Below are 27,814 nucleotides of genomic sequence, written 5' to 3' on the forward strand. Positions count from 1 at the left end.
GCTCATGTGGTAGCCACAGCATATCAGATGCCATACTGGTGCGCCATCCACAGTTCTCCTTTACTCTTTCCTCCATCCAGTCGTGTGCATATTATAATTTCCACACCACAGAGGAAGAATCAGCAACTCGGAAAGAGCAGACAACTGTGATTTCAGTACTTGTGTCCTTTCCCGCCACACATGGCTGCCTCTGACTGGATCAGTGAGGATCCACTGTATATTAGAAGAAGGGCAACCAATTTTTTCCTGCAAAGCTTTCTAGAAATGGAAAAGTCAAGAAGCTAAAACCAATGTCAGTACTATTTAATTTTCTGAAGTTGACTGGACCAGCCTTATCTGTTGATGGGTGAATCACTTCTAGTGGGATTCAGGAGCTTTGGATCAGCTGATACAGATGACTTCTCTTACCAGTCAACCGACCACTGTTTTACCATATTCCACTAAAATGGGACTTCTTCCATCAAGGATTCTGAACTTTTTTATTTTTTAGTACCATGAACCCCTTTGATAGTCAAATAAAGCCTGTGGACTCCTTTCTGAGACAGTGCTTTTAAATGCATAAAATAAAATACACAGAACTACAAAGGAAACGAATTACACTGAAATACAGTCTCTCAGGGGATCCCCAGGTTAACACAGCCTTCTATTAAAAGAAAAGCAACCGGAAGCAGTAAAGCAGTACATTTTCAGTTAATTGTTCCTTATTGGAAGTTAATAAGAGCGCTTTAACCTGACAGCTGAGGCCACAGGTAGTAGCAAGAACTGACAGACCACTATACAGTGGGCATTGAGAGACAGCGCTCAAAGGGTCCAGGGAAGGCAAGTAAGACAGGAAAATTAAATGCTCAATTTATCAAGCAAGCTGAATAACTGAAAGCCATTTTTAAAGACAGCTCTCTATACATTGTGTATATGAGAGGCACTTCACATTACCTCTTTTTCTCCTCTTAACCTATAAAGAGGCCTTTTACATTTGTAACTAAAGCTAGGCAGGAAGAGTTTAAGGAGTTCTCTGGTATTCTACAGTACAAGGGGGGAGTATTGTGATGACTGGAAACCAGGCACGTCTAGCATCCACCTTTTCAGATGCTACTAGTCACCACAAATTCATTTGTGAATTAGTCATTTAATTCCTGCTAACGATACTAAATGCCATTTTATCTAGAGAAGGTCAAATGTGGAGGGCACTTTTATTTTCAAGGTAGCCTTGAAGACCCTTTCAAGTCAAAGGCCCCAGAGCTGTCAGAAGGCTCATTAGTTAGATATGTGAACATTCTGGCAGTCAATACCAAAAAATTACCATAACACCCCAAGATTTTCATAAAACACAATAACGCTGCTTTATTCCAACTATTTCACATGTAAATAAACTAAATACTAAGTTCACACATGATTTTAAATCCATGTTCAATATTACATTTTTCTGTTTTTCTAAGAGAATAAAATGAAAACAATCAAAAGAGCCAGCCCTTTGGATGAATGTGGATATATGACCAACTTTTACTGTCGAAACAACTATTTACTGCCACAACAGGAGAGAAAAGAAGAATTTACTTAGATTGATGTCATTTTCACAGTGGATGAAATGAAATACGTTTGGGCCGAGTGCATGCTAAGTCACTTCAGTTGTTTCTGACTCTTTGCGACACCATGGACCGTAGCCCGCCAGGCTGCAAAACAGGCAAGTTAACGTTCTTAAAGCTAGTCGCTCAGTCATGTCCAACTTTTTGCGACCCCATGGACTGTAGCCCACCAGGCTCTTCTGTCCATGGGGCTCTCCAGGCAAGAGTAGTGGAGTGGGTTGTCATACCTGTCTCCAAGGGATCTTCCCGACCCAGAGATGGAAGCTGTGTCATCTCTTATGCCTCCTGCACTGACAAGTGGGTTCTTTACCACTCACGCCACCTGGGAAGCCAGGTGAAATATGTTTATTGTTTTTAAAAATTCTATAATATTTTTAAAACAGCAATTATAGTTACTTCCAGATATAAATATTACATAGTATGTCTACAGCTTTTCTTAACTAAAATCTAAATTCTTAAAGTATAATTTTTATGTTTAAAGGGAGGAGAGTAACACTGATGTTTTTCCTCCTTAATGACAGAAATAGCAGTCTATTTTGGATATTATTTAAAATATACTATATATTAAAGCTTGAAAAGATTATAATACTCTCATTTATGAAATGTTTATGACAAAGGAAAGATTACTGTTTATGACCAAAGAAAACCCTAATATTAGAGAAAAAATTCATTAAGAACAGTATCGAAAATAATTTAACCACCATTGTAAAACTAAAATTAATTGAAAACTATAATAGTTTTAGAAATGTTGAATTTGAAACAGTCAAACTTTTAAGTATATAATCTTTTAGAGTAAAAAACAATACTAATATCTGATGAAATATATGAATTTTCAGAAATAACAGATATACATGAAATCTTAATTTATACTTAGTGTATTTTAAGTAAGTAATTCAAATATAGCTGAGTTTCACTTCTGTTTATGATTTAAAAAACCTCTCTGAAATTTTCTAAGCAGTAAGCAATTTTAAAAAACTACATCAGATGTAGTTTTGATCTGTTTGTCAAGGACATAAAAAAATAAAAATTAAATCATTAAGGCAGGACAAAGCACTAGGCTAGTCCTCACAATTAAATAGAAAACACTATTTCATAAAAAGCAAACAAAGCACCCCACCAAGTGAACTTTCAAAACTCCACGGGAGTCACCTGAGTAAGCACTGTGGTTTAGGGAACACGCCACAACCTCAGGGGCTCTCAGGTCCTACATGCCTCTTAGACCAAGAATGTATCATGCAGCTCTCGTGTATTTTTGTACAAGGTCTCAAAAGTAACCCAACCTTTAACTGTTCATTCACCTAAAGTAGTAGTGATTTATTCCAGGTGTCAGCAAACTTTTTCTTAAAGGGCCAAATAGCACATATTTTAGGTTTCGTGGGACAGTTGTTCTATGCTGCAATTACTCACTTCTGCATTTTTAGCTCCAATGTAGCCACAGAAAACTGATAAATGAATAGGTAAGGCTCTGTTCTAATAAAACTTTATTTACAGAGTTAGGAATTGGCTCCTGGGCCTGCAGTCACGGATTCTCAAATTCTTTTCCAATGCTAATGGGCCAAGGACACCTTAACTGGATTTATACAAGGTCTCCGGGTCTGCAAACTGGCACTGTAGCAAATGTGAGGGATTTTCAAGAGAAATCTGAGAATAATTTTACATTATATGCTGACTATAGTACTAATTCTCAAAGAGGATGGTCTCCAACATACTTCCTCATTTCTTGTACCAGCAGTACTTGCTACTTAACTGGCAGTTATTGTGACCTTGAAGCTTGATCTCTTCATACCTAGCTAAGTGAAAACAGCAAGAATTTTCCATCTCACAAAGTTGTTGACAGTATTGAGGATAATATATATAAAGCGCCCAGCAGAGTACCTAGCAAACAGTAAGCATGCAATAAGTGAAGTTAGCCTGTATTCTTGTGTAACTTGTCTCAGCTTCCTCACCTTTAAAATAGAGATGATACCAAGACTCACCTCCCAAGATCACAGTAAGAATTAAACATGCTCAAGTGCGGAAAGACCTCAGGACAGGGGGTGGCACAGAGTGACTGCTATCCGACGCGCAGCTCTTATTATCCATCACCGTGCTCTGACAGGTCTTTAAACACAAGGCCCAGGGCGAGGAGGAAACAGACAACTGTTGCGTCATCAATACTAGGAGGGCTTGCCTATCATCAGCTTTAAAGAGATGAGCAAATGAGAAGTAGCAACTAAAGAACCAATAAATCTGGAGACTGGGGAGTACTGATCTTCATTTTCCAGCCTCCAGGTGCCATCTGAGACAATAGGACTTACTTAACCTGACAGAGACCAAGAGGACAACACCTCTTTTGCCCACAAAAAGAAACCAAACACTAGTACTTTCAGTAGGTCAAGGTAAGCAATATTATTGTCGACAATGTAAGTCTAGGGGGCTGATCTGGGATTTAGTAAACAAACAACAAAACACCCCAGAAGATCCTCCTTGCCACAGTCACAAACTATTTAGCATAGCAGACTTCACTGTCAAAATCCTCAACACTGACAGACAGCACCAGTTAAGTCCAGAAAAACGGTCACATCACTATGTGCTTTATCTTTTCACATGTATTTATTTGTATCTTAAGATTTCTTCCTTTCTTTAAAGATGCTATTTAAAAGACAATTAAATTAATATCTATTCCCAAGAACAAAATCTTCCACTTTCAGACACACACCACTTACAGCAGCAAAATTTTCAAAAGCTCCAAGGAGACGCACTGCTGATTAGCTCTGGTGCAAACTGGATCTCATGGAACTGAGGTAATTAAAGTTTTTAGATAAGACAAAATACCCTAATAACGAAAAGCTTAATGTAAAATTTTATCGCTTGTCATGCACCTGCACACGCCACCTAGAATTGACCACATGCCACATGAGAAATTGTACTTTCACAGCAGCTCCTCCCTAACTTTTGTAAACTGTAAAGCTTACAGTGACAAATCTTGTTATGAACACAGTGAGGTCCCCTACTATGCCAGTTTTACTCAGTTTGGTTCTACTTGCCTCTAGGGATGAGACAACTATATTTTTCTTAATTCTAAATTTTATTTTTTTAATTAATTTCTGCCAGGAGCCAGCATGGGAGATCCCACCCATGACAAGGTCATGTGGAAGAGAACTGTTAAGCAAGGCTTCAGGCCTCGAGGGGCTCCCTAGACCTGCTCGAGCATCTACCCCAAAATCAGAATCTGTCTGTTTTACTATTTCATGACGTTCACCAACTCCTCTGACATTAACAGGGGGCTATCCCCGACCACCTTTCTCTGGAGAAAATCAACTTAGGGCTCTAGCTAATAAGTCTCCTGGACATGAGAGGAATATTTCAAATCAAACTCCCTCTGTTAGCATTCTAGCTTGCTTGGCAGGTTTATCCAGACTCTTGCAGCTACGCATGTGATTGTTCACAGCCTCCCAACTGTGAGAGGCACGGGAAGCCTAAAACATAGAGCCTTTCAAAGAGTTAAAAGTTATTAGGGTAGTGCTGGTGTAGGATTTCATTACTGGGCCAATGCTTGTTGCTAAGGTCCCATATCTCTTATCCACTGTGCACCTGGAAGTGCATTAGTTAACATAGTCGGAATGTAAGAAAAACAAACAGTAGCCTTGAATTTAACCATATCAGACTTTTGAGCTAATTGGTTCTTTCTTATAACTCACTGCACCTTTACTCTGTGAAATGTAACTCTGTTTGTCATTTTCTGAGGCTGACATAGATTAGAAATATAAAGAAAAAACATTTTGAGGGAAAATAAGTTTTCTGGTTGAGCAGCCCTTATCAAAAGAGGATCATAAAATGTTCACAGGCCTCCAAGGCCAGAAGATAATGTACACAACATCATTTGTGGGAAAGGTTTGCAGAAAAAATCCTGGTTTCAATAAGGGCAAAACTGCTGAAATGTTTTGGCTGACTCTGTATGACCTTGCATCTTTCATTTCCCTCTATGTATAAGTTGAGGTATAAAAGTCCTTTTTGAAAATAAAAAAAAATGGGCCTCGCTCAAAGAAGCTTGGTCACCCCTTGTCTTTTTTTCTCTCTCTTACTTTCTTTTTCAGGCTGATCCCTTGGAGCATGGAGGCTCCCTGCGTTCACTTATCTGCCTGGGTTTCTAAGACCTGAACGGGAAGACATTCTGCGTCTTCACTCCCTCGGGAGACCGGGAGGGCACCTGCGGCCTCCGTGAACAGGGCAAACTCCTTGTCTTGGAGTTTTATTGGCTTTCTATGTAAACCAAGGAATATCAGCCTCTTTCTCTCCTCTATTTTCTTATCTACAACACTCTTTCCTTTCCTCTCTCTAAATCGCTGTCACACTTCGGATACCCTGGATCCAAGCCAGGGCAGGAGCCCAGCAAATTTCAATTAATTGGAGGCTGATTACACTATTGTGGTGGTTTTTTGCCATCCACTGACATGAATCAGCCACGGGTGTACACGTGTCTCCCATCCCAATCCCCCCTCCCCACCCCCACCCCATCCCTCCAGGTCATCCCAGCGCACCGGTTTCTTGCATCAAACCTGCTCTGGCGATCTGTTTCACATATGATAATATACATGTTTCAATGCTATTCTCTCAAATCATCCCACCCTCGCCTTCTCCCACAGAGTCCAAAAGTCTGTTCTTTATATCTGTGTCTCTTTTGCTGTCTCGTGTATAGGGTCATTGTTACTATCTTTCTAAATTCCATATACATGTGTTAATATACTGTACTGGTGTTTTTCTTTCTAACTCACCTCACTTTGTATAATAGGCTCCAGTTTCAACCACCTCACTAGAACTGACTCAAATGCATTCTTTTTAATGGCTGAGTAATACTCCATTGTGTATATGTACCACAGCTTTCTAATCCATTCATCTGCTGATGGACATGGTTGCTTCCATGTCCTGGCTATTATAAACAGTGCTGCAATGAACATTCAGGTACATGTTTCTCTTTCAACTCTGGTTTCCTTGGTGTGTATGCCCAGCAGTGGGATTTCTGGGTTGTATGGCAGTTCTATTTCTAGTTTTTTAAGGAATCTCCATACTGTTCTTCATAGTGGCTGTACTAGTTTGCATTCCCATCAACAGTGTAAGAGGGTTCCCTTTTCTCCACACCCTCTCCAGCATTTACTGTTTGTAGAATTTTTGATAGCAGCCATTCTGACCAGCATGAGATGGTACCTCATTGTGGTTTTGATTTGCATTTCTCTGATAATAAGCGATGCTGAGCATCTTTTCATGTGTTTGTTAGCCATCTGTATGTCTTCTTTGGAGAAATGTCTGTTTAGTTCTTTGGCCCATTTTTTGATTGGGTCATTTATTTTTCTGGTATTGAGCTGCATGAGCTGCTTGTATATTTTTAAGATTAATTCCTTGAGACAACTATATTTAAATCAGTAAAAGTGCAAAGATGTTAGGCTTTTCAAACAGCAATGAGCTTTGGAATGATCCACGAAATAGAGAAAAGGGGACTTGTTTTCTTTAACTAGTTTCCATATTACAAGCTCCAAATCACAGTGTTTCATAATTAAAAGAAGGGATAAAAGCAATGTAGTTGTAGTAAGTGCAGAAAAAAAAATTTTTTAAGACTACAGTATTACATTAGATACAAAAGCTGGTCTCATGATCCAAGAGATGCCATCTTATGGTGTCATCGTTTGGAATCATCTATCTCAAGCTTGTCTATACAAAATCCCTCTTTAAGCTTCTGACAACCTTAGATTATCTTTTTGTAAACAGCAAGATTTTGGTCCATCTAGTCAAGGCTATGGTTTTCCCAGTAGTCATGCCTGGATGTGAGAGTTGGACCTTAAAGAAAGCTGAGTGCCAAAGAATTGATGTTCCTCAACTGTGGTGTTGGAGAAGACTCTTGAGAGTCCCTTGGACTGAAAGGAGATCCAACCAGTCCATCCTAAAGGAAATCAACCCTGAATATTCATTGGAAGGACTGATGCTGGAGCTCCAATACTTTGGCCACCTGATGTGAAGAACTGACTCACTGGAAAAGATCCTGATGCTGGGAAAGATTGAAGGTGGGAGGACAAGGAGATGACAAGAGGATGAGATGGTTGGATGGCATCACGGACTCAATGGACGGGAGTTTGAGTTGACTCTGGGAGTTGGTGATGGACAGGGACGCCTGGTGTGTTGCCTTCCATGGGGTTGCAAAGAGTCAGACACAACTGAGCAACTGAACTGAACTGAAACAGCAAGAGGTAATCACCTCATATGAATATGACCATAATCTCCAAACATTTTACAAGTAATATTTAGCTTGAAAAATCAAATACACATGCTTGAACTAACAGTAGCAAAGAAAAACATAATCCAAGAGCCTGACCTGAATCATACCAGGTACTCAAAAGATGCAATCTTCACCTAGACCTTATGATCTTAGTTGCAAAGAATCCCAAACTACAAGCCTATTTTTAAAAGCCAGCTCAAATGTGACAACAGTGGTTTTACTCAGACCAGCATCATTAAGTAATATTCAAGTGTCCTTACACAGGAGGGAAAGTCTAGAGGCTTTGCAAGGTTTTTTAAACAGCCTCTTTGAGCATCCCACCCGCTCACTTATCAAGAATAAAAATATATTCTGAGTTGTTTCCAAAATTAAGAAAGCTACCAAATATAAAGTGCCAAACTCAGGGCTTGGCCCACAAAAAACCCTCACTGAGCAGGAAAGCTACTGCAGTTGTTGTTTCCAACACTGTACCTTCACTGTGTTGAAGGTCAAGGACTTACTAGTATCAGATACTGATCAATCCATGATAAAACTCTCTCCTGAAATGTTTAGGTAAGGATCAAATATCTAAGGGCATATCAACAAAAAATACCAGAAAAAAAAATTCACCGTCTCACTGTGGTGGTAGTGTAGCTGCTAAGTCGTGTCCGACTCTTGAGACTGGGGACTGTAGCCCGCCAGGCTCCTGTCTGTGGGATTCTTCAGGCAAGAAAACTGGAGAGGGTTGCCATTCCCTTCTCCAGGGGAGCTTCTCGATCCAGGGATCTAGCGCAGGTCTCCTGCACTGCAGGCAGACTCTTTACTGACTGAGCCACCGGGGAAGCACCATCCCATTGATTCTTTCCTTCTATTAGGCTCACCATAAAATGGACGGTAATTACTTCAGAACAGTATCCCCACCAACATGTACCACATGGTGCCCAGAAGGGGGCAGTGTAAGCGGATGCCAGAGTCCCGTCCTTGCCTGCACACCTTCAGGCCTTTGTCAATTATGGTGATCAGTGAGATACCTTGACGCTACATTCATCCACCAAATACCACATAAGGGGTACTACTCCAAATTTCAAGACTGTCAAGTAATTATCACCTGGAATTCAAGAGAAGTCCAAAAAACCAAATTTAAACCAAGCCAATCTCCCCTTCCCCACTGCCCAACACACACACACACACACACACACACACACACACACACACACTCTAAAACTTCCATCCAGAAAAGGGAGTTTCTTCAATTTGAGGGATTTTATATGTCAACTTAGACTCGGGGGTGAACAGCAGAAAAAGGAATAAATTAATACAACTAACAAGCAGTGGTAACCACCACATGGAACACAGACTGTCTGCTCTGTGGGATTCTCCTTCCACCACACTCTCTTCCTCAGGGTTCAGTCCCATGCCCTCACTTCCAGAGGAGAAGGAAAAAGCATTTCCAGGATTCTGAATAAAATCCTCAGAAAGAGCAGAGGCACTGCCCCAGGTAACATAGCTTACCCAAGCATTCTTCCATCACCTACACACCAAGGGGCTCTCCAATCTACACTGCACCCTCTGCTCTTCCAGGGTCCAGACTCCCGTCTCAGCTTCCAGACGGGCATCTCCACGCGTGTCCCACAGACATCTCATCCTGCCCAAGCAGTGTCTCGCCGCCTTCCACCTGTAACTTTTGAACCTTCATCTGGTACTGAATTCCTTCCCCTTCCTTCTGTGAGTCTCCTCACTCACAGAACCTTAGCCAAGCTAGAAAACATGGGGTCATCTCAGTGTCTTCCACAGAAGGCAAGCCAGTGTTAACCCACTCCAAACGTCCCTGCCTACCCAATTCCTTTCCAGTCTCCCCAGCTCCCTCCTGCCCACTCTGAGTCCCACTACATAAGTGGTACCTTCATCACTGCTCATCTCAGGGCCGCACTAGGATTCTGCATGACCTCTCTGACTCCACAACCCCTCTTCCACATGATAGAAGGTGACGTTTCTAATGTTTCTCCTGCCTCATAGCATTACAAGCCCTGGTCAGTTAAATGCCTTTGGGTCATTACAAGCCTTTGGGTCAATTAAATGAGGCACTGCTCTATATTCCATCTAAAGGCGGTTCTAGATGTCATTGAAAACCTTTCACAATCTGGAACAATAATGAGCTGCTTTGGCCACTTGCCCAACAAAACTTAGATGTTATCACATCAAAACTTTAAAATGTCATGTGTCCTCACACCTTCATACTTCTGCTCACACAATTTTTATGCCTGAAATACACCACCCACTCTTACCCTAGGATCTTGTTATAACAAAAATAGCCTGGGATATCAGACTGCTAAATGTGTGGGAAGGAGGTGGGAGAAGCAGGAACAGAAAAGGCCAAACACTAATTTCTGGAATATACCTCAACAGGTTTCTACACAAATATGAAAAAAAAAAAAAAAATATATATATATATATATATATATATATAATGACCTGTATCCCTGTGGAAAAGAACTTTTTTCATTGTACGATCACCCAAACTGTTCTAGCACACACATGGGGAGCACACAGCTGATCTTTAAGAAACTACATTATATTGCCAAAATCACAAAAATCATCTTTGGATAAAATTACGTGTGTGTATGTGTGGGCTCAGTTGTGTCCAACTCTGAGATCTCATGGACTGTAGCCTGCCAGGCTCCTCTGTTCACGGAACTCTCCAGGCAAGGATACTGGAGTGGGTAGCCATTCCCTTCTCCAGGGGATCTTCCCAACCCAGGGATCAAACCCAGGTCTTCTGCATTGCAGGCGGATAGTCTTATTAGATAGTCTTACTCTTTTGAGCTCTTTCTCAGACTTCAATATGAGTCTGAGAAATCCTATAAAATCAAACGATTTTTCTTTAGCATGTGAAAATACTCTGACTAAAATGCCGTGAGGAAATACCCCCTCGTCTGTGAGGGAAGATGTCGATGCAGACAGAGCTGTGCATGCAGCCTGGTGACCCAGAGAAGGTCGTCAGGGACCCGAACCCACACCCTTGTCACCGCCCACTTCTACTCAGCATGAGACTCGTCTCGTCCACTCCTTCACATGAAGGTGATCTCAGGAAACCCCTGTGGAAATGATTTGCTTCAACAAAAATACTCCAGATGTTCATGAATCAAATCTCTAATACCAGTCTAAAGTGATAACCTATTTCTGGAGAAGGCAATGGCACCCCACTCCAGTACTCTTGCCTGGAAAATCCCATGGATGGAAGAGCCTGGTAGGCTGCAGTCCATGGGGTCTCGAAGAGTCGGACATGACTGAGCGACTTCACTTTCGATTTTTACTTTCATGCATTGGAGAAGGAAATGGCGACCCACTCCAGTGTTCTTGCCTGGAGAATCCCAGGGACAGGGGAGCCTGGTGGGCTGCCGTCTATGGGGTCGCAGAGAGTCGGTCACGACTGAAGTGACTTAGCAGCTTAGCAGTGATAACCTATATGTTCCAATCAAGAGTTGGAGATCAACCAAGAATTGGATATAATATTTTATACTTAATTATATAAAAATACTATGTAAATCATATTACCAGATTCCTATTAAAAACCAGGTGGCGAGGTGGTAAAGAACCCACCTGGTAATGCAGGAGACATCAGAGACACAGGTTCAACCCCTGAGTCAGGAAGATCCCCTGGAGGAGAGCATGGCAACCCACTCCAGTACTCTTGCCTGGAGACTCCCATGGACAGCGGAGCCTGGCGGGCTACAGTCCATGGGGTCACAAAGAGTCGGACATGACTGAGCACAGCACAGCAGCAACAGCGTTAAAAGCTTACCACGTATAAAGCACAGGTCAGGGCAAATCAACCTCTATTTTTTATGAACAACAGTATGATAAAATTCACATGTTCCTAAATACAAAGTTAAAATATAAACTATAAAAATGAAAAAAAAAAAAATGAACTGATTCTTTTAAAACCCAAAATAAAGAAATGTTAAAGGATACTGATCTGTCTGCGGTCTTCGAAAGTTCTCTGGAAGATTGGCTTCATATAGTAGTCTTGCTTTAGTATTTCCCATATCTTGCATGCACTGTAATAAAAAAAATCAAATATTTTCATTACTCATATCAACATTAAAAAGTAATTCCTATACACATACACATATATACAAACACCAGATATTTATCATTTCCGACATATATTCTTTTCTTTAGAAAAATAATTTAAATCATAACCATGAAATTACTCAAGTTCAAAACAGAAGCATAGTTTTGTCCTTTCATATTTCTTTAATATATGTAGATCCACAGATTTCTAATGCCTTTTTCCATGACTACAATACCACCTTTTTTAATACTTATACTTCCTTTAAGTGGGTTCCCTGGCAGTTTATGGTATGATTGATCTTTCAAATGTTATCACTTGAACAACGCTGCCATTTCTAAGGCCAAAAATTCAACGTCAAATTTTCTTTGTCTTGAGCTTCAAAATACTCTAAAGTTTTCATAATTTACATTCCAGACCACATGGAGAGCAGCAAGAGAAATGCTGGTGTCCTGGAACTCTAGAGAAGTGGATTCACTTCTTTTAAGATTAGTAACTTCTTTAAGGGTTATTAGCTTCTCGAAGATTCTGCTAAAAGCTTTGGATTCTCCTCTCCCTACCACAAAAAACTACCTAATGGCTAAATTTCACATACAAGTTCATGAGCTCATAGGACTCTTCCCTAAAAAAAATCTATCAATCCCAAGAGCAAGAACCACTGCTAAGGAGACATATGATAATTAAACTGGTTGAAATGATTATTTTCTTTCTTATTTTGCAATGTATTTTTTAAATGTATTTATTTTTAATTGGAGGATAATTACTTTGCAATATTGTGATGGTTTCTGCCATACATCAACATGAATCAGCCATAGGTATACATATGTCCCCTCCCTTCTGACCCTCCCTCCCTCCTCCCACCCCATCCCACTCCCCTAGGTTATAACAGAGCACCAGCTTGAGCTCCCTGCAGTCATACAGCAAATTCCCACTGGCTACCTATTTTACATATGGCGATGTAAAACATTTGGAAAGAAGTAGACCAAGAAAAGGTTGCATAATATCTGCAATGAAACAAAAAGACGCAGCTCACAGAAACCACAAAAATAAGAAAACAAAGTTTTTAACATGGGAACAAGAGTACATAAAAATTTTAACACAAGATTTAGTAAGACTAAAAACAGTATCTGCTATACATGTCATATCTCATTGATCCAAAGTTACATTTTTCTTCATATTATAGGATTCATGGAGTAAAAATGTATCTTACAATTGACCTAGTCTTGTTAACCTATTTTTCCTAATTAGTCTATAAAACGTAGGTGCTTCTTACAACCAGTGATATAATCTTACCTTCAATAAATATGACTCTATACATTTTACACAAACATTATAAATATTCTCCTTATCTAATATAAGTCATTAGCATTTTATTTTGGTAAAATGAAAAATAATTAGGAATAGGTATAAGTGTGGGGCTTCCCAGGTGGTGCTAGTGGTAAAGAACCCGCCTGCCAATGCTGGAGACACGAAAGAGGCAGGCCCCATCCCTAGGTCGGGAAGACGCCCTGGAGAAGGGCATGGCAGCCCACTCTAGTATTCCTGTCTAGAGAATCCTGTGGACAGAAGAGCCCGGCAGGTTATAGTCCATGGGGTCACAAAGAGTCGGACACGACCAAAGTGATGTAGCACAAGACGTAAGTTCACATTGGGCTTCCCGGGTACCTCAGTTGGCAAAGAATCCACCTTCTGGGTTCAACTCCTGGGTCAGTAAGATTCGCTGGAGAAGGGATAGGATATCCACTCCAGTACTCTTGGGCTTCTCTGGTGGCTCAGATGGTAAACAGTTCTCCAGCACTGAGGGAGACCTGGGTTTAATCCCTGGGTTGGTATTCCTGCCTGGAGAATCCCGTGGACAGAGGAGTCTGGCAGGCTACAATCCACGTGGCCGCAAAGAGTCGGACACAACTGAGCAACTAAGCACACAGCACACAGCATGAGTGTATGTTATACCAAATTATTTAATTTTGTTCTAGGGATGCTATCCATCACAATTAGACAGGAAGGAAAAAAAGAGTTATAAAAATCTGAAAGGGAGAACATGAATATAAAGAGCCATTTCTAGAGACCACTGCTGAAAAGTGACTTGATGCTGGTGTCCATGCGTGCGTGCACGGCAAGTGTGTGTGTATTAGCTGGGCTTGGGGGAAACAAGGATTCAATAACATCACAGATATAGAGAGATCACTGTGAAAGACGAAGGAAGGCACTAGCAAGCTCAGATAATTTCTAAGTTTCTGAAAAGTAGAACAGAGTAGGGTGGGAGTAAAGTCTGCAATGAAAGGATTAGTGGAGATGAAACTGGTTTAGTCACTGGAGATGGTTAAAGACAGGAGGCAATCTGGGGAGGTGATGAGAAGGCAGTACAAACTAGCTGTCCTCAAAGTTTCAACACACTATGGGTTAGGGCCTTACTGTACACATTAAAATTTATTCCACTGGCCTTAAAGAATAAACTCTGGTAATCAGCAGAAGAAAATAATGAAACAATGTAACAGCTACAGTAACAAGCATTAGCCTCAATACCTTATTAACATATATATGTATTATTATAAATTATACATACTGTGTAATATATAAATTGAATACATATTACAATATATAAATTGCTTATATATATGCCATTTAAAATTTTTAAAAATCCTGATCTAGGTATTATTCCCCTAATTTGGCAGGAAAGGAAACTGAAACTGCAAAATGTTAAGTGACAGCTCTAAGACTTTCCAGGAGCATTTAACTTCTGACAGAACCCACATCAGCCATCAGCCGTGTAGACATCCCAGGCTGCAGCCAGTGGAACAGGGAACTACATCAGGCAAGGCTGAAGAATACCAGGCTCTCTACGTTAGAGGCTCAGTTTTCATTTTACAGATGAAGAACAAGCCCAAAGAGGTTTCCTACTGCGTAATTCAAGGAATCAGTTATAGAGTTCTAAAAACATTTTAAAATAGATATTTAAAGAGCAAACGACAGCTTATCTCAAAATCAGATTTTAAAAAAACAAGTCAAGCATCCAGTAACCAGAAATGTATTGATACTCTTGACAAAGAAATCGTTGTAAGACTATATGAAATACAAAGTCAACATTCATTTTTACTGTAAGAAGACATATTAATGTCTTGAAGGGTAAGTGAAATGGACACTCTGTAGTTATGATAAATGCCATTTAGGCAGGGGCATATTTGAAGATTAATGTTATTTACTATGCCAGTTAGACTCAATCTGTCCTCCTTTTACATAGCACATGGTCCTAGAAAGACAAACTTTATACTGTACTTTTCGATAAACCACCTTCATCCAAAATGATCATAATTACTACTATTATAATTGCAGAGGAAGGCTTCACCTGGAAATGATATAACAAAACTCACTTAAGAATAGCAAAACCCACTATTAAAAGTACTTTTCATCAATCTATAATCTGTGTGATTTTAGCTTCTCCACACAATACATACATACTACAACATCTGACCAAAGGCTCACATATCATTTGAGATTCAATTTTTTAAAATACTATTTGAATCAAAATGCTGAAAAGCATCTATCTATAGGCTAACATACTATCAAGATAATCTAACGAAGATGATGTATTTCTACTCCTGAAACTTTCTAAGTGGACCATATTATATCACCCAGCCTTAGTTTCTGCAGTATAAAAAACAATAAAACTTATATTCTAAAAGATATTTTTAACATTTTACAGAGATTAAAGAAAACTTAGGTTGTCAAGTTTTAATTGGCATTTTATTGGATTTGTGTAATTTAGTAAACATACACAAAAAACAACAAAAAAAGTGGCAATAGATTTCTTAAAAGACAGTATCAATAAGTAAGCACATCAACATAGTAGGAAATTTTTATTTTTGTGTAACACTACAGATGTTCTTCTTAAAAAGGTACTTCAACGCCTTTTACACCAATGGAGCATCTCCAGTGGAAAAATATGGTAATCAAGTAGCACACAAGAACAGTTTTACTGAAAATGGGGCTGTGAAATAAATGCTAAGATAAAAGGCAACGGGAACAAAGTGTGCCCAGCTTTACATTGTCATGGTCAATATCAGGAAATAAACATAAAAGGCAAGATAAATAACAGGCCACCTAAAGTTCCAACTCAATGACACATTCTCCTGAGAATAAAACTTGTCAAATTTTTTCTTTCCTTTAGTCTTTCAAAATCCTGGAAAGCAGAGCTCTTTGTGGAATTCAACTGAGGGATGTGACTACTCCAGGACATGGCTCCTATTTGTCCAAGCCCTAAAGCTAGAGGCTTCCCTGATAGCTCAGCTGGTCAAGAATATGCTTGCAAGGCAGCAGACCCCGGTTTGATTCCGGGGTGGGGAAGACCCGCCCTGTCCAGTCCAGGACCAGGGTCTGTGTTTAAGAGCTACCGCTTGTCAGCCTCCCCTCTCCTTCATCCTCTGCATGCTCCCTTTTCCTTATCTGCCCCTGGAATGCTCCCTGCATTTTCTCCCTCAGAGACTGAGAAGGACCCAGGCAACAACCATGTATAGTCAAAGTCCACTCAGGAAGCTTTCTGTGCAGTTTTCATAAGTTTTAAGTGCGTACTGACTTGCCCTTTGGGGCTTACTGGCTATTTTTTTTTAAATGGAGTAAGTGGAAAAAAGAATAACAGCAACAAAATAAAGGACTGAAATTACTAATAGCTTTGTTGCAAATGATTAGTTTACAACGTGGCAATTAGATCTTCCAAATTCCCAATGGCACAAATGCAAAACATTAAAATAATCAACAGAATCTTAAACATTACTGTGTAATGGAAGGATGCTACACATCTATGTTAAATCCGGAAGTAAAAAGGTTAAAAAAAAAGATATAAAATATTTCAGGAAGAATATACAAGAAACTGAAAAATAAGGTTCTTCCTATAGAGGGAAAGAGCCCGGCGTTCGGCAGTCCATTGGGTCGCAGAATCGGACACGGCTGAGCGACTGAGCTGAACTGAACTGACAGAGGGAAAGCAGACGACTGGGGGGGCAGTGAGGAGGGAACGCTCACTCACACATGTGTGCCTCAGACCTTCAGGCCCATCTGCTCGCCGCTCCCCAACACAGCAAACCATGAGGGCCGCAGCAGTCCTGCACTGCCCCTAGATAAGGTCCTATCCGGAGGGCGCTCAGCCAGGGCACCTGCAGGGCAAGGAGCTCGCCCTCACCGGGGCGTTCCACCTCCACCAAGAGAACAAGCCATCACAGACGTTCAGACAGAGTACAATTAACACAGTTTAAAAACCCCACCCAAGATCATCTGACACTCAAAGTACAATCAGAACATAAATACAGCATTTATTTACCACATGTTTTCCCAGGCAATACTTTCATGACTGTTGCTTTCACTGATGGTAACAGTGAAATTTCAAATTACTTGTTTTTGCTTAGGATTTCAACATGTTTGGTTCTGTGTGGGAGAGGGAACATTACTTGCTCTATTATTTTCTATTCATATTTAGAACACAAAGAATAAAAATTTCAAATTTCCCTAGCTGAACATATATATATATATTATTATTATTTTTTTTAATCTCATAATTAAACAAAGAAAGTGAGCCCTTGTAATCCCTGGTTATTCTTCATGTCAGTGACTCACCTCTACTACCACTTGCAATTTTCCAGAATAGTTTTCTATCTTCCTCTCAAAAGCCACCAGGATTTCCTGCATAGAAGCAAGCTTTTCAGGACTGGTTTCAAGATCTTTGGGGTTCCAGCTGCTGGAAAAGAAGGGCCACCAGTTTTGGTCTCAGGAACTCTTTGGAAATATTTAATACAGAGTCCATTCCTTCAGTTTTCATGAAATTGTATTTATGGAGAGCTGATCTCTTTCTGTCTCTTTGTTTTTAAGAACCAAGTAAGTAAACCACACATATTTAAAACTTAAAATTGTTAAATGATGATGTGGAATCAGAGGTACCAGTTTTCTTATTTTTCACAATTTCTAGATATTCTCAGATCACAATTCATATGTTGCAGCACTGGCTGGCTACTAACAAATTCAGAGAATGGATTCCTTTTCTTTTAAGCAATAAAATTAAACACTGTTGTGACAAAACTGGAAAAGTTTCATATGACAGCCTTTTATCATCGCAGCTTACTCTGCAATTCACACAGTCTGAAGTCTAGGAGTAACACTGCTCCTGTCCTAGGTGTTCAGGCCCAGCAGGCGGCACCTGGCCTCTCGCCTCTTCTATCAGAGACTCAGGGACTCTCACTTTCGTATCTGTGCAGCTTTACCCGGAATCCACCTTGTCACCACTGCTTTAGCTCAAGATTCAGTCGCCCACTGCCGAGGCCACTGCAGGAACAGGCCCGTTGGACTTATGTTCTTAGAAGAACATGATATTAGACACTGCTCTTCAACTTAGACCTCATTACAAGCTCCCGAGGCTGTCCCTCCATAAGCCACCCCTCACAGGACCAAGGCCAAACCAGCCCCAGCCTGCAACTCTCATCTCTGCCCCTATAACCGCACCAGTCTCTTCTACTTCACTTTCTCAAACACAACATACTTTTTCTGTCTTCCTGCCTAGAAGTCCCTCTGCACACTGTTGTATGCTTTTAGAAACTGATACACAAAGGTCAATGTCAAAAATAGTAATGAGACATTTAAAAGACACGTTTAGAACTTGCAATGTCACTGGATACTGGTAATATTTTTTTTAAAGGGAAAAAAGGAGCCACTCCTAAGGAACGTGCTGAAGATGCTCTGTGCACTGAAGATCTCTGAGCCAACAAGCCTAGCCCCGAGCCCAAGCCTACAGAGTACCAGGCCAGAACTTCCACCACACCTGCTGTTCTCAGTCACTCTCCAGTCACACCAAGCAGGACTCAAACTGCTGTGTGTGACGAAACAAACAAAATAATCGTGTTCCCGGATGATCCACTCCACAGGAAGTCATTCACTGCCACCCAACAAAGTTCCTGCCCTACGTAAGCACCCACTCCGGGATATACGTCCTTATCTTCAAGTAGCTCGTGATTCCTTTGGCTATCCTCTCAGTCCACCTAGACTAGCCAAAATGGAATTAACGGGATTAAGGAGTGACTTCCACTAAGTAACATCTCACCACTTTGTTCACTGCTTTGGTCCAAGAACTACAGCCAGTAACTAGGAAAAGGAAATTCTATTACTGATATTGTTGAAAGTTTAATCTCAAAAACAATTAAGAAAATCAACAGAAAATCACAATCTTGCACGTTCAAATTCAAAAAAAGGATTTTTTTTAAATGTCCTCCAATGGATTGTTTAAAATGCAAACCCTCCACTGAATCTCACAGATTACATGTTGTTATAGACAGTGCCATATTTATTCCCTCTGCACCTGCAGGTAAAGGACACACCCAGCAATGTGCTGCCACCTCGCTCTGCTTCTGAGGACACAGACACATATCATGACCCCGGCAAGGAGTCAGTGTAAGTTGAATCTCAGTCAACTTAAAAAGTTCAGTATGTACATGAGGCCACAGTTTGAGAAATTTCATCAGCTTGATGGAACTATAATGAGCACTCCTCCAATAAAATAAGAAAAAAAGTTGTTTGACTTGGGGTCTCTTGACCCCAGGAATTGTGTACCAAGAATTGTGTACTGAAAGCTTCTTATGTGTCTGATTCTATACGACACTATGGAAATTTATCTAAGAGTCAAAACCTTGAGGGGCTTCCCTGGTAGCTCAGCTGGTAAAGAATCTGCCTGCAATGCAGGAGACCCAGGTTCAATTCCTCGGTCAGAAAGATCTCCTGGAGAAAGGATAGGATACTTACTCCAATGTTCTTGGGATTCTCTACAGCTCAGATGGTAAAGAATCTGCCTGAAATACAGGAGACTTGGGTTCAATCCTTGGTTGGGAAGATCCCCTAGAAGAGGGCATAGCAACCCACTCCAGTATTCTTGACTGGAGAATCCCCATGGACAAAGGAGCCTGGCAGGCTACTATCTACAGGGTCGCAAAGAGTCAGACACAACTGAGCAACTAAGCACAGCAAAACACAGAATTTTGAGAGGTTAAACAATGTTCTAACACACACAGGTGAAATGTGGTTAAATCACGGAGTGCTTCAAATTAACTGTTTTAATGGCAATTTTACTCTATTAAATATTGCTTGTCATGGGAATGTTTTAACAGCACTGATGGTTTTTGAAGTTCAGAGAAGCTCCTTACCAAAAAACACAGAAAGAAGTACTAAAGAAACCAAAACCCATGCACAATATTTACAGTGAAATGTAGTAATGGAGTTCAGTTCGGTTCAGTAGCTCAGTCGTGTCCGACTCTTTGCGACCCCATGAACCACAGCACGCCAGGCCTCCCTGTCCATCACCAACTCCCAGAGTCCACCGAAACCCATGTCCATCGAGTCAGTGATGCCATACAACCATCCCATTCTCTGTCGTCCCATTCTCCTCCTCCCCTCAATCTTTCCCACCATCAGGGTCTTTTCAAATGAGTCAGTTCTTCGCATCAGGTGGCTAAAGTATTGGAGCTTCAGCTTCAACATCAGTCCTTCCAATGAACACGCAGGACTGATCTCCTTCAGAATGGACTGGTTGGATCTCCTTGCAGTCCAAGGGACTCTCAAGAGTCTTCTTCAACACCACAGTTCAAAAGCATCAATTCTTTGGTGCTCAGCTTTCTTCACAGTCCAACTCTCACATCCATACATGACCACTGGAAAAACCACAGCCTTGACTAGACGGACCTTTGTTGGCAAAGTAATGTCTCTGCTTTTTAATATGCTGCCTAGTGTCTAGGTGGACTTCCCTGGTGGCTCAGACAGAAAAGCGTCTGTCTACAATGCAGGAGACCTAGGTTCGATCCCTGGGTCGGGAAGATTCCCTGGAGAAGGAAATGGCAACCCACTTCAGCACTCTTGCCTAGAAAATCCCACAGACGGAGGAGCCTGGTGTCCATGGGGTCGCAAAGAGTTGGACACAACTGAGCGACTTCACTTCTTCTTCACTTGAGTGTCTAGGTTGGTCATAACTTTCCTTCCAAGGAGTAAGCATTTTTTAATTTCATGGCTGCAGTCACCATCTGCAGTGATTTTGGAGCCCAAATAAATAAAGTCAGCCAGTTTCCACTGTTTCCCCATCTATTTCCCATGAAGTGATGGGACCGGATGCCATGATCTTCATTTTCTGAATGTTGAGCTTTAAGCCAACTTTTTCACTCTCCTCTTTCACTTTCATCAAGAGGCTTTTTGGTTCCTCTTTACTTTCTGCCATAAGGGTGGTATCACCTGCATATCTGAGGTTATTGATATTTCTCCCGGCAATCTTGATTCCAGCTTGTGCTTCTTCCAGCCCAGCGTTTCTCATGATGTACTCTGCATATGAGTTAAATAAGCAGGGTGACAATATACAGCCTTGACGTACTCCTTTTCCTATTTGGAACCAGTCTGTTGTTCCATGTCCAGTTCTAACTGTTGCTTCCTGACCTGCATATAGGTTTCTCAAGGGACAGGTCAGGAGTATGCCCATTTCTTAAAGAATTTTCCACAGTTTATTGTGATCCACACATTCAAAGGCTTTGGCATAGTCAATAAAGCAGAAATAGATGTTTTTCTGGAACTCTCTGGCTTTTTCCATGATCCATTGGATGTTGGCAATTTGATCTCTCATTCCTCTGCCTTTTCTAAAACCAGCTTGAACATCAGGGAGTTCACGGTTCACGTACTGCTGAAGCCTGGCTTGGAGAATTTTGAGCATTACTTTACTAGCGTGTGAGATGAGTGCAATTGTGTGGTAGTCTGAGCATTCTTTGGCATTCTTTGGCATGGCAGTAATGGAAGAAACACACAAATCCTAGATGCCATTAGGTAGGGGTGAGGCATAATGACCAGCAGATGTGCCGGCAACACCTAATGAGGTGCTGAATGGGTCTGAGAACAGAAGACTAAGACAGTGGAGACATATAAACTGGAAATTACTGTGAACCGAGAGGAAGATGGCACATGAAGCTGAGAGGGATTTCACCCACCCCAGCAGCAAGGAAGTGCAAGAAGCTGGGAATCGGGACAGACCCCACAAGAACCACCAAATCTCCCTGTCAGGAAAGGGCCCTTCACTGAACAGAAACTCCTGGGAAACGATTCAAAATGGAGCAGGACAGGAATCAAGGAGATAAAGGAGGAGAAAGTTCCAATAAAAGTGGGAGAAAACAAGTGATTTTATGTTTTAAACACATGAAAACAACTGAAGAGACAGGTCTGTGTGGTTAGAAAAGCTATTTTGAATATTAATTCCTTTTAAAGGTAATGAAAAACCAATGTCACATAAAAACGATCAACAGAAAACAGTCAAGGTCAAATGTCATACAAAGTTGTCAGAAGAGGAGAATAAGATGTGGAACAATGTCTCTAACAGTGAAGCCACATAAGAACAAACATGCCCTGAAAACAGATCAAAACCACAGACTACTAATCAGAACAAACTGAAAGCCATAAATACAAGCTAACAAAGAATATATAAATGGGTCCAATGACACATGATGTTATTAAAGAGCAACTAAATCAGAAATCAGAAACACACAGAATTAAAAGAAAAACTCAGGAAAGAATTAGAGGTTTTTTAAAAATTCAAAAGTGGATACGAAATTAAATAGATGATCAGAACAAATAAACACAGCAAATGGTAGAACTCTGGACAGGCAAAAGAAGAAGGAAAGAAACTTAACGGAAATAAAAAGTAATGAAAAGTATCTAAGAGAAAGTGACAAATATTAGTGTCAGGCAATGAAGACCCAAATCCAGGTAAGAGGGTCAATGACACAGGAAACTCAAACAAGGAAACAGGATACTAAAAACTTCATTTTTAAAAAGTCACTGGAATAAAAAAATTTTTTTGAATGTCACTGAAATAAAAATTTTGAAACTACATGTTAGAAGAACATACCACATACAGGCATTTCCTGTCTAAAAGAAACCTCCTATGTTTCAAGAAAGAGACAGGTCAAACATAAAAGTACTAAAAAAGACAGATCACGCAACCATCTAGCTAAAGAGAGCTGCAGGCAAACAACACATCTAATCACCACTGTGAAACAGAAAATGAGGCAGTTACAGGGCAGGGTTTTACATTTTCTGATAGCCTTACTAAAAAACAAAACAGGTACAATTAGTGTTAATAATGTCTTATTTAATGCATCTTTCTCCCCTGCAGAGCTCCCAGGAAAACGTAATAACTGATTTCACCTGCATTTAAAGACTTAAAATGGTGTCATAATGTCATTTTTTTTGCAATGCATTGACAATTTAATTACTCACTAACAGCTAAGACCAGGCCCAGAGAAAGGATCGATCTGATACATTCTTGGATTCTGTCCCAGTAAAACCAACCTGTGCAACCTCATGATTCAAGTAAAACTTAAGGTTCAGCTGTCCACAATACTCTAGTTCCAGGTTTCCATTTTATTAAAGAATGAAGAGGGAGCTCAGAGCAGACTGGTTTCATCAACTGCAAGTCATTTTATTTCACAAAATCAATACACTTTCAGGAATAAAATTTATTATAACTTCATCCAAAACATACTATGTCAGAAAGTCGAGGAAGAGAAAACCTCTTCAGTGCGCTTAGCCCCTTTGACCCCTGGCCACTATCACCTCCCACCTCTGAAGTCTTTTACACACCTATTTTACCACTGCAGATGCACACAACATGACCACAGCATGAGAAGTGCCTGTCATTTCAGTCGCTTTTCCAGCTACAAAGAAGTAGGGAAAGTAACTATCAAGTCCCTTTTGCCTACTCTCTCTGATTGGGCCAGATCAGGAATTCAAGCTGACCTGACAGAACTCAGTAAGGCTTACTGATGAAGATCAACAGAAACCCATGATTTTCACTTCCTTAGAGAAAATACTTTTCTAAGAGAAACCAAAAATTTAAATGAAGACAAACAGGTTAATGTTATGACATAAATTAAACTAAAGGCTGCACCAAGTTACCTTACTGTAGGTTTCTTTGGGAATGACAAGGTTATCAGAGAAACCTTTATGCATTTAGCTGGTGATTTTCTCCTTATGAAAGCAAATAAGAAGAGCAAAAAAGTTTATCCAAAACACTTTTAGAACCTATCTTTCTGATTTAACCCAAGAATCTTGTCACATTCTTTTGAATTATGGGAGATTTCAGAAAAGTCTTATCCTTTGGGGTAGAATTTGACTCTTGGAAAAATTTGAATCTCTTGGAAAAATCTGAATCACATCTGTAATTGTGGTATGTTGTTTTTATTCTAATCCATATAATGAAAATGATTTTTGAACTTCTGTGGCAACCAAATAAGATTTGAGCATACCACCCAAGAATCTCAAAAATGGAAGAGAATTTAGTCACTGAGACTGCTCCTCACCTGCCATCCAAGGCTTGAACCCCACCTACATCTTCAGGTGCATGTCCAGCCTCTGCACACATCATCCCAGTGATGGCAAACTCACTGTTCTCCAAAGGCAATTCATTTCAGTTTGGAACAGTCTCAACACTGAAAAGTACTGCTTTCTAGTTTCAGCATATATTACCTTGGAACCTCCATATACACTAGCTTAAGTCAGACTTCCTATGGCGGCTATATTTTTGGAACTTTACAAGTATAAAGGAACATAGGGAGAAAAGGACAAAAAATGGAAAGCAACAGAAGCAATGAAAAAATTAAGAACTGATGGGAAAAAAAGGCACAGGAAAGAAAGCCAGTCGAGACAACCAGATGACTTTAAATTTTAGATGTATCACGCAACAGGTAAACAGACATCTACCAATCTCAACACTTCTAAGTGCACACATTAATTCCTATGACTGTGGCCAAAGTTTCCCATACTGAAACACTGAAACAGTTTAATAAATCCTTTTTTCCCGTTTCTGTATAAAACACCTAGGCTTCACTGATACTGTTAAAGAACAACAGTTAATGATATTCTGCTCTTTATTCTACTCAAATGTATCATGTTATCTAGCAAAAAAAAACTGCGTACCTAGTTGTATCTATTCCTTTCTCTTAAAGTCTATCATAGTATTAGCAGTTGGCTTTCTTTGTTTTATGAAAAGCATTTTTCACAAAGCAACAAGATTTTTTATTATTTCACAAGAGTTCTTGAAACACAAATATGAATAGATAATGTATGCCCATGCTGAAATTCCAGTGTCATGGAATCAACCGATAGGGCTAACTCCAGCCTCACCTAACATACTTGGGAAAATTACCAATTACCATGCTAAGGATATTCACATTGGAAAAGATTCTGATGCTGGGATAGACTGAAGGCAGAAGGGGATGACAGAGGCAGAGACAGCTGGACGGCATCACTGACTCGATGGACATGAGTTTGAGCAGGCTCTGGGAGTTGGTTATGGACAGGGAGGCCTGGTGTGCTGCAGTCGATGGGGTCGCAAAGAGTGGGACACGACTGAGCGACTGAACTGAAGCTAAACTGAAGGATATCCAAGGTTTCTTCAGTTCAGTTCAGTTCAGTCGCTCAGTCGTGTCCGACTCTTTGCGACCCCATGATTCACAGCACGCCAGGCCTCCCTGTCCATCACCAACTCCCAGAGTTCACTCAGACTCATGTCCATCGAGTCAGTGATGCCATCCAGCCATCTCATCCTCGGTCGTCCCCTTCTCCTCCTGCCCCCAATCCCTCTCAGCATCAGAGTCTTTTCCAATGAGTCAACTCTTCGCATGAGGTGGCCAAAGTACTGGAGTTTCAGCTTTAGCATCATTCCTTCCAAAGAAATCCCAGGGCTGATCTCCTTCAGAATGGACTGGTTGGATCTCCTTGCAGTCCAAGGGACTCTCAAGAGTCTTCTCCAACACCACTGTTCAAAAGCATCAATTCTTCGGCGCTCAGCTTTCTTCACAGTCTAACTCTCACATCCATACTTGACCACTAGAAAAACCATAGCCTTGACTAGATGGACCTTTGTTGGCAAAGTAATATCTCTGCTTTTTAATATGCTATCTAGGTTGGCATAACTTTTCTTCCAAGGAGCAAGCGTCTTTTAATTTCATGGCTGCAATCACCATCTGCAGTGATTTTGGAGCCCCAAAAAATAAAGTCTGACACTGTTTCCACTGTTTCCCCATCTATTTCCCAGGAAGTGATGGGACCGGATGCCATGATCTTCGTTTTCTGAATGTTGAGCTTTAAGCCAACTTTTTCACTCTCCTCTTTCATTTTTATCAAGAGGCTTTTTAGTTCCTCTTCACTTTCTGCCGTAAGGGTGGTGTCATCTGTGTATCTGAGGTTATTGATATTTCTCCCTGGAATCTTGATTCCAGTTTGTGCTTCTTCCAGTCCAGCGTTTCTCGTGATGTACTCTGCATATGAGTTAAATAAGCAGGGTGACAATATACAGCCTTGGCGTACTCCTTTTCCTACCTGGAACCAGTCTGTTGTTTCGTGTCCAGTTCTAACTGTTGCTTCCTGACCTGTACATAGGTTTCTCAAGAGGCACGTTTCTTAAGGTGTGATAAATTCATGAATGCCAAAGGTTTCAAATAGAAAATTTAAAAGAACTGATACTTTAAAGAGGTCACTACCAGAAAGAGGGGGAAATCATCTGCACAGAAAAATAACAACTGAATCCATGAGAGTAACTGAGTTTTCCCTTGGAGCAAGACAAATGAGCAAAAAAGCTAAAGGCAAAACTGCATAGGGAAAAGCAGACAAAAAGTTAAAAAAAAAAAAGAAAAAAACACAGCGACTAAATAATGAAACAAAACAGAGGATGAGGGATAGTAATTTTAGATTTTCTTACACAGAAAAAGCTTCAAGAAGGCCGTGAGGCGTGTCAGGGAAGCAGGGACCACTTGGGTGGCATGGACATGGCCACAAGCGTTAACTGCGCTCTTTGTGAGCACAGACCCAGCAGAGCGGCGGAGTAAAGGCGAGTCAGCAGAGGCCAGTCGGGTAGAAGAGTGAGACAGCAGGGAGAGACCCTGCTCAAGAAATCCAGCTGCTGCAAGAAGATCAGGGCGAGCCCCTGGAGGACAGTGGCTGGCACTGTGAACAGTCGGTGAACACTCGCTGGTGAACAAGTGAGTGAACCGGCATCGCGGGGTTGAGGGCTGTCTGTCGAGGGTCAAAGGCTACAAGGCAAACTTTTGTGGAGGCAGGGGGCAAGACAGCAGGTTTCAAAGAGGAGGAAAGCATTAAAGATGCCTCCAAATGAATATAACTTCTTTAATTAGGTAGAAAAGCAGAAAGGAAGCTGAGAATGGAAACAAAGGCCGAGAAACCAGCACCACCACCTTCTTCCACTCTGTCCCTAGAACAAGAGAGCCAGCTCCTGAAGTCATAGCAGAGATGCTCGGAGGAGGGTGGACAGAAAGCGAGAGTGAGGAAAGCCTCTGTTCTTCTGATGCAAGAGTAAACAATGATGTGAGGAGAGCTCAGTTCAAAGACTTCTCCCTCTGGGCCAAAGTGTGGTCAAAGCCACAGCACAAAGGGGCAAGGTATAAAGACATGGAAGGAAAGTGCCTACAGAGCGCTAAAGGCAGGCGTACCGTGCCTAAGGAGACTGGAATGAATACGCTGCAGTCGTGTGTGCTTGGTGCTCCACCCTGCAAAATGCCACATACTGACACCTGATCAACAAATGTCACCAGGAAGTCCTAAACAAAGATCATGTGAGAGAATATTACTAAAACATTTACAGATTATAAACTCTGAAAAATGCTACCAAAAGTTACCACGAAAAGTGGTCCCAAAGTGACCATGGAAAGTGGTCTAAAGTTACCAATAAAAACACCAAATGCATGGAGTATACTTTCCATTGTGGACAAAGTCTCACTAGGATGTTTTATTAGGCAGCACTATTTACACAATTCTCTACAAAGTGAGCCAAGAAACTTTATTCTTTTCTAATCCTCATTTCTTTTTTTTTAATTGTATTTTTTAATGAAAGTACAGTTGATTTACAATGTTATTTTCTGG

General features: G+C 40.7%; 1 protein-coding gene across 3 annotated transcripts in view; it reads right to left on the reverse strand.

Moving 5' to 3' along the window:
* The window catches only part of SMAP1 (small ArfGAP 1), a 181,347-nt gene that overhangs the window by 92,428 nt on the left and 61,105 nt on the right, over positions 1-27,814 (reverse strand). For all 3 annotated transcript variants that reach the window (XM_068983388.1, XM_068983387.1, XM_068983386.1), the window contains exon 3: positions 11,782-11,867. In XM_068983388.1, the coding sequence (XP_068839489.1) occupies positions 11,782-11,867 (86 nt within the window). The remainder of the gene's footprint in view (positions 1-11,781; positions 11,868-27,814) is intronic.

Source organism: Capricornis sumatraensis, chromosome 11 (genome assembly GCF_032405125.1).
Source record: "Capricornis sumatraensis isolate serow.1 chromosome 11, serow.2, whole genome shotgun sequence".
Taxonomy (NCBI): domain Eukaryota; kingdom Metazoa; phylum Chordata; class Mammalia; order Artiodactyla; family Bovidae; genus Capricornis; species Capricornis sumatraensis.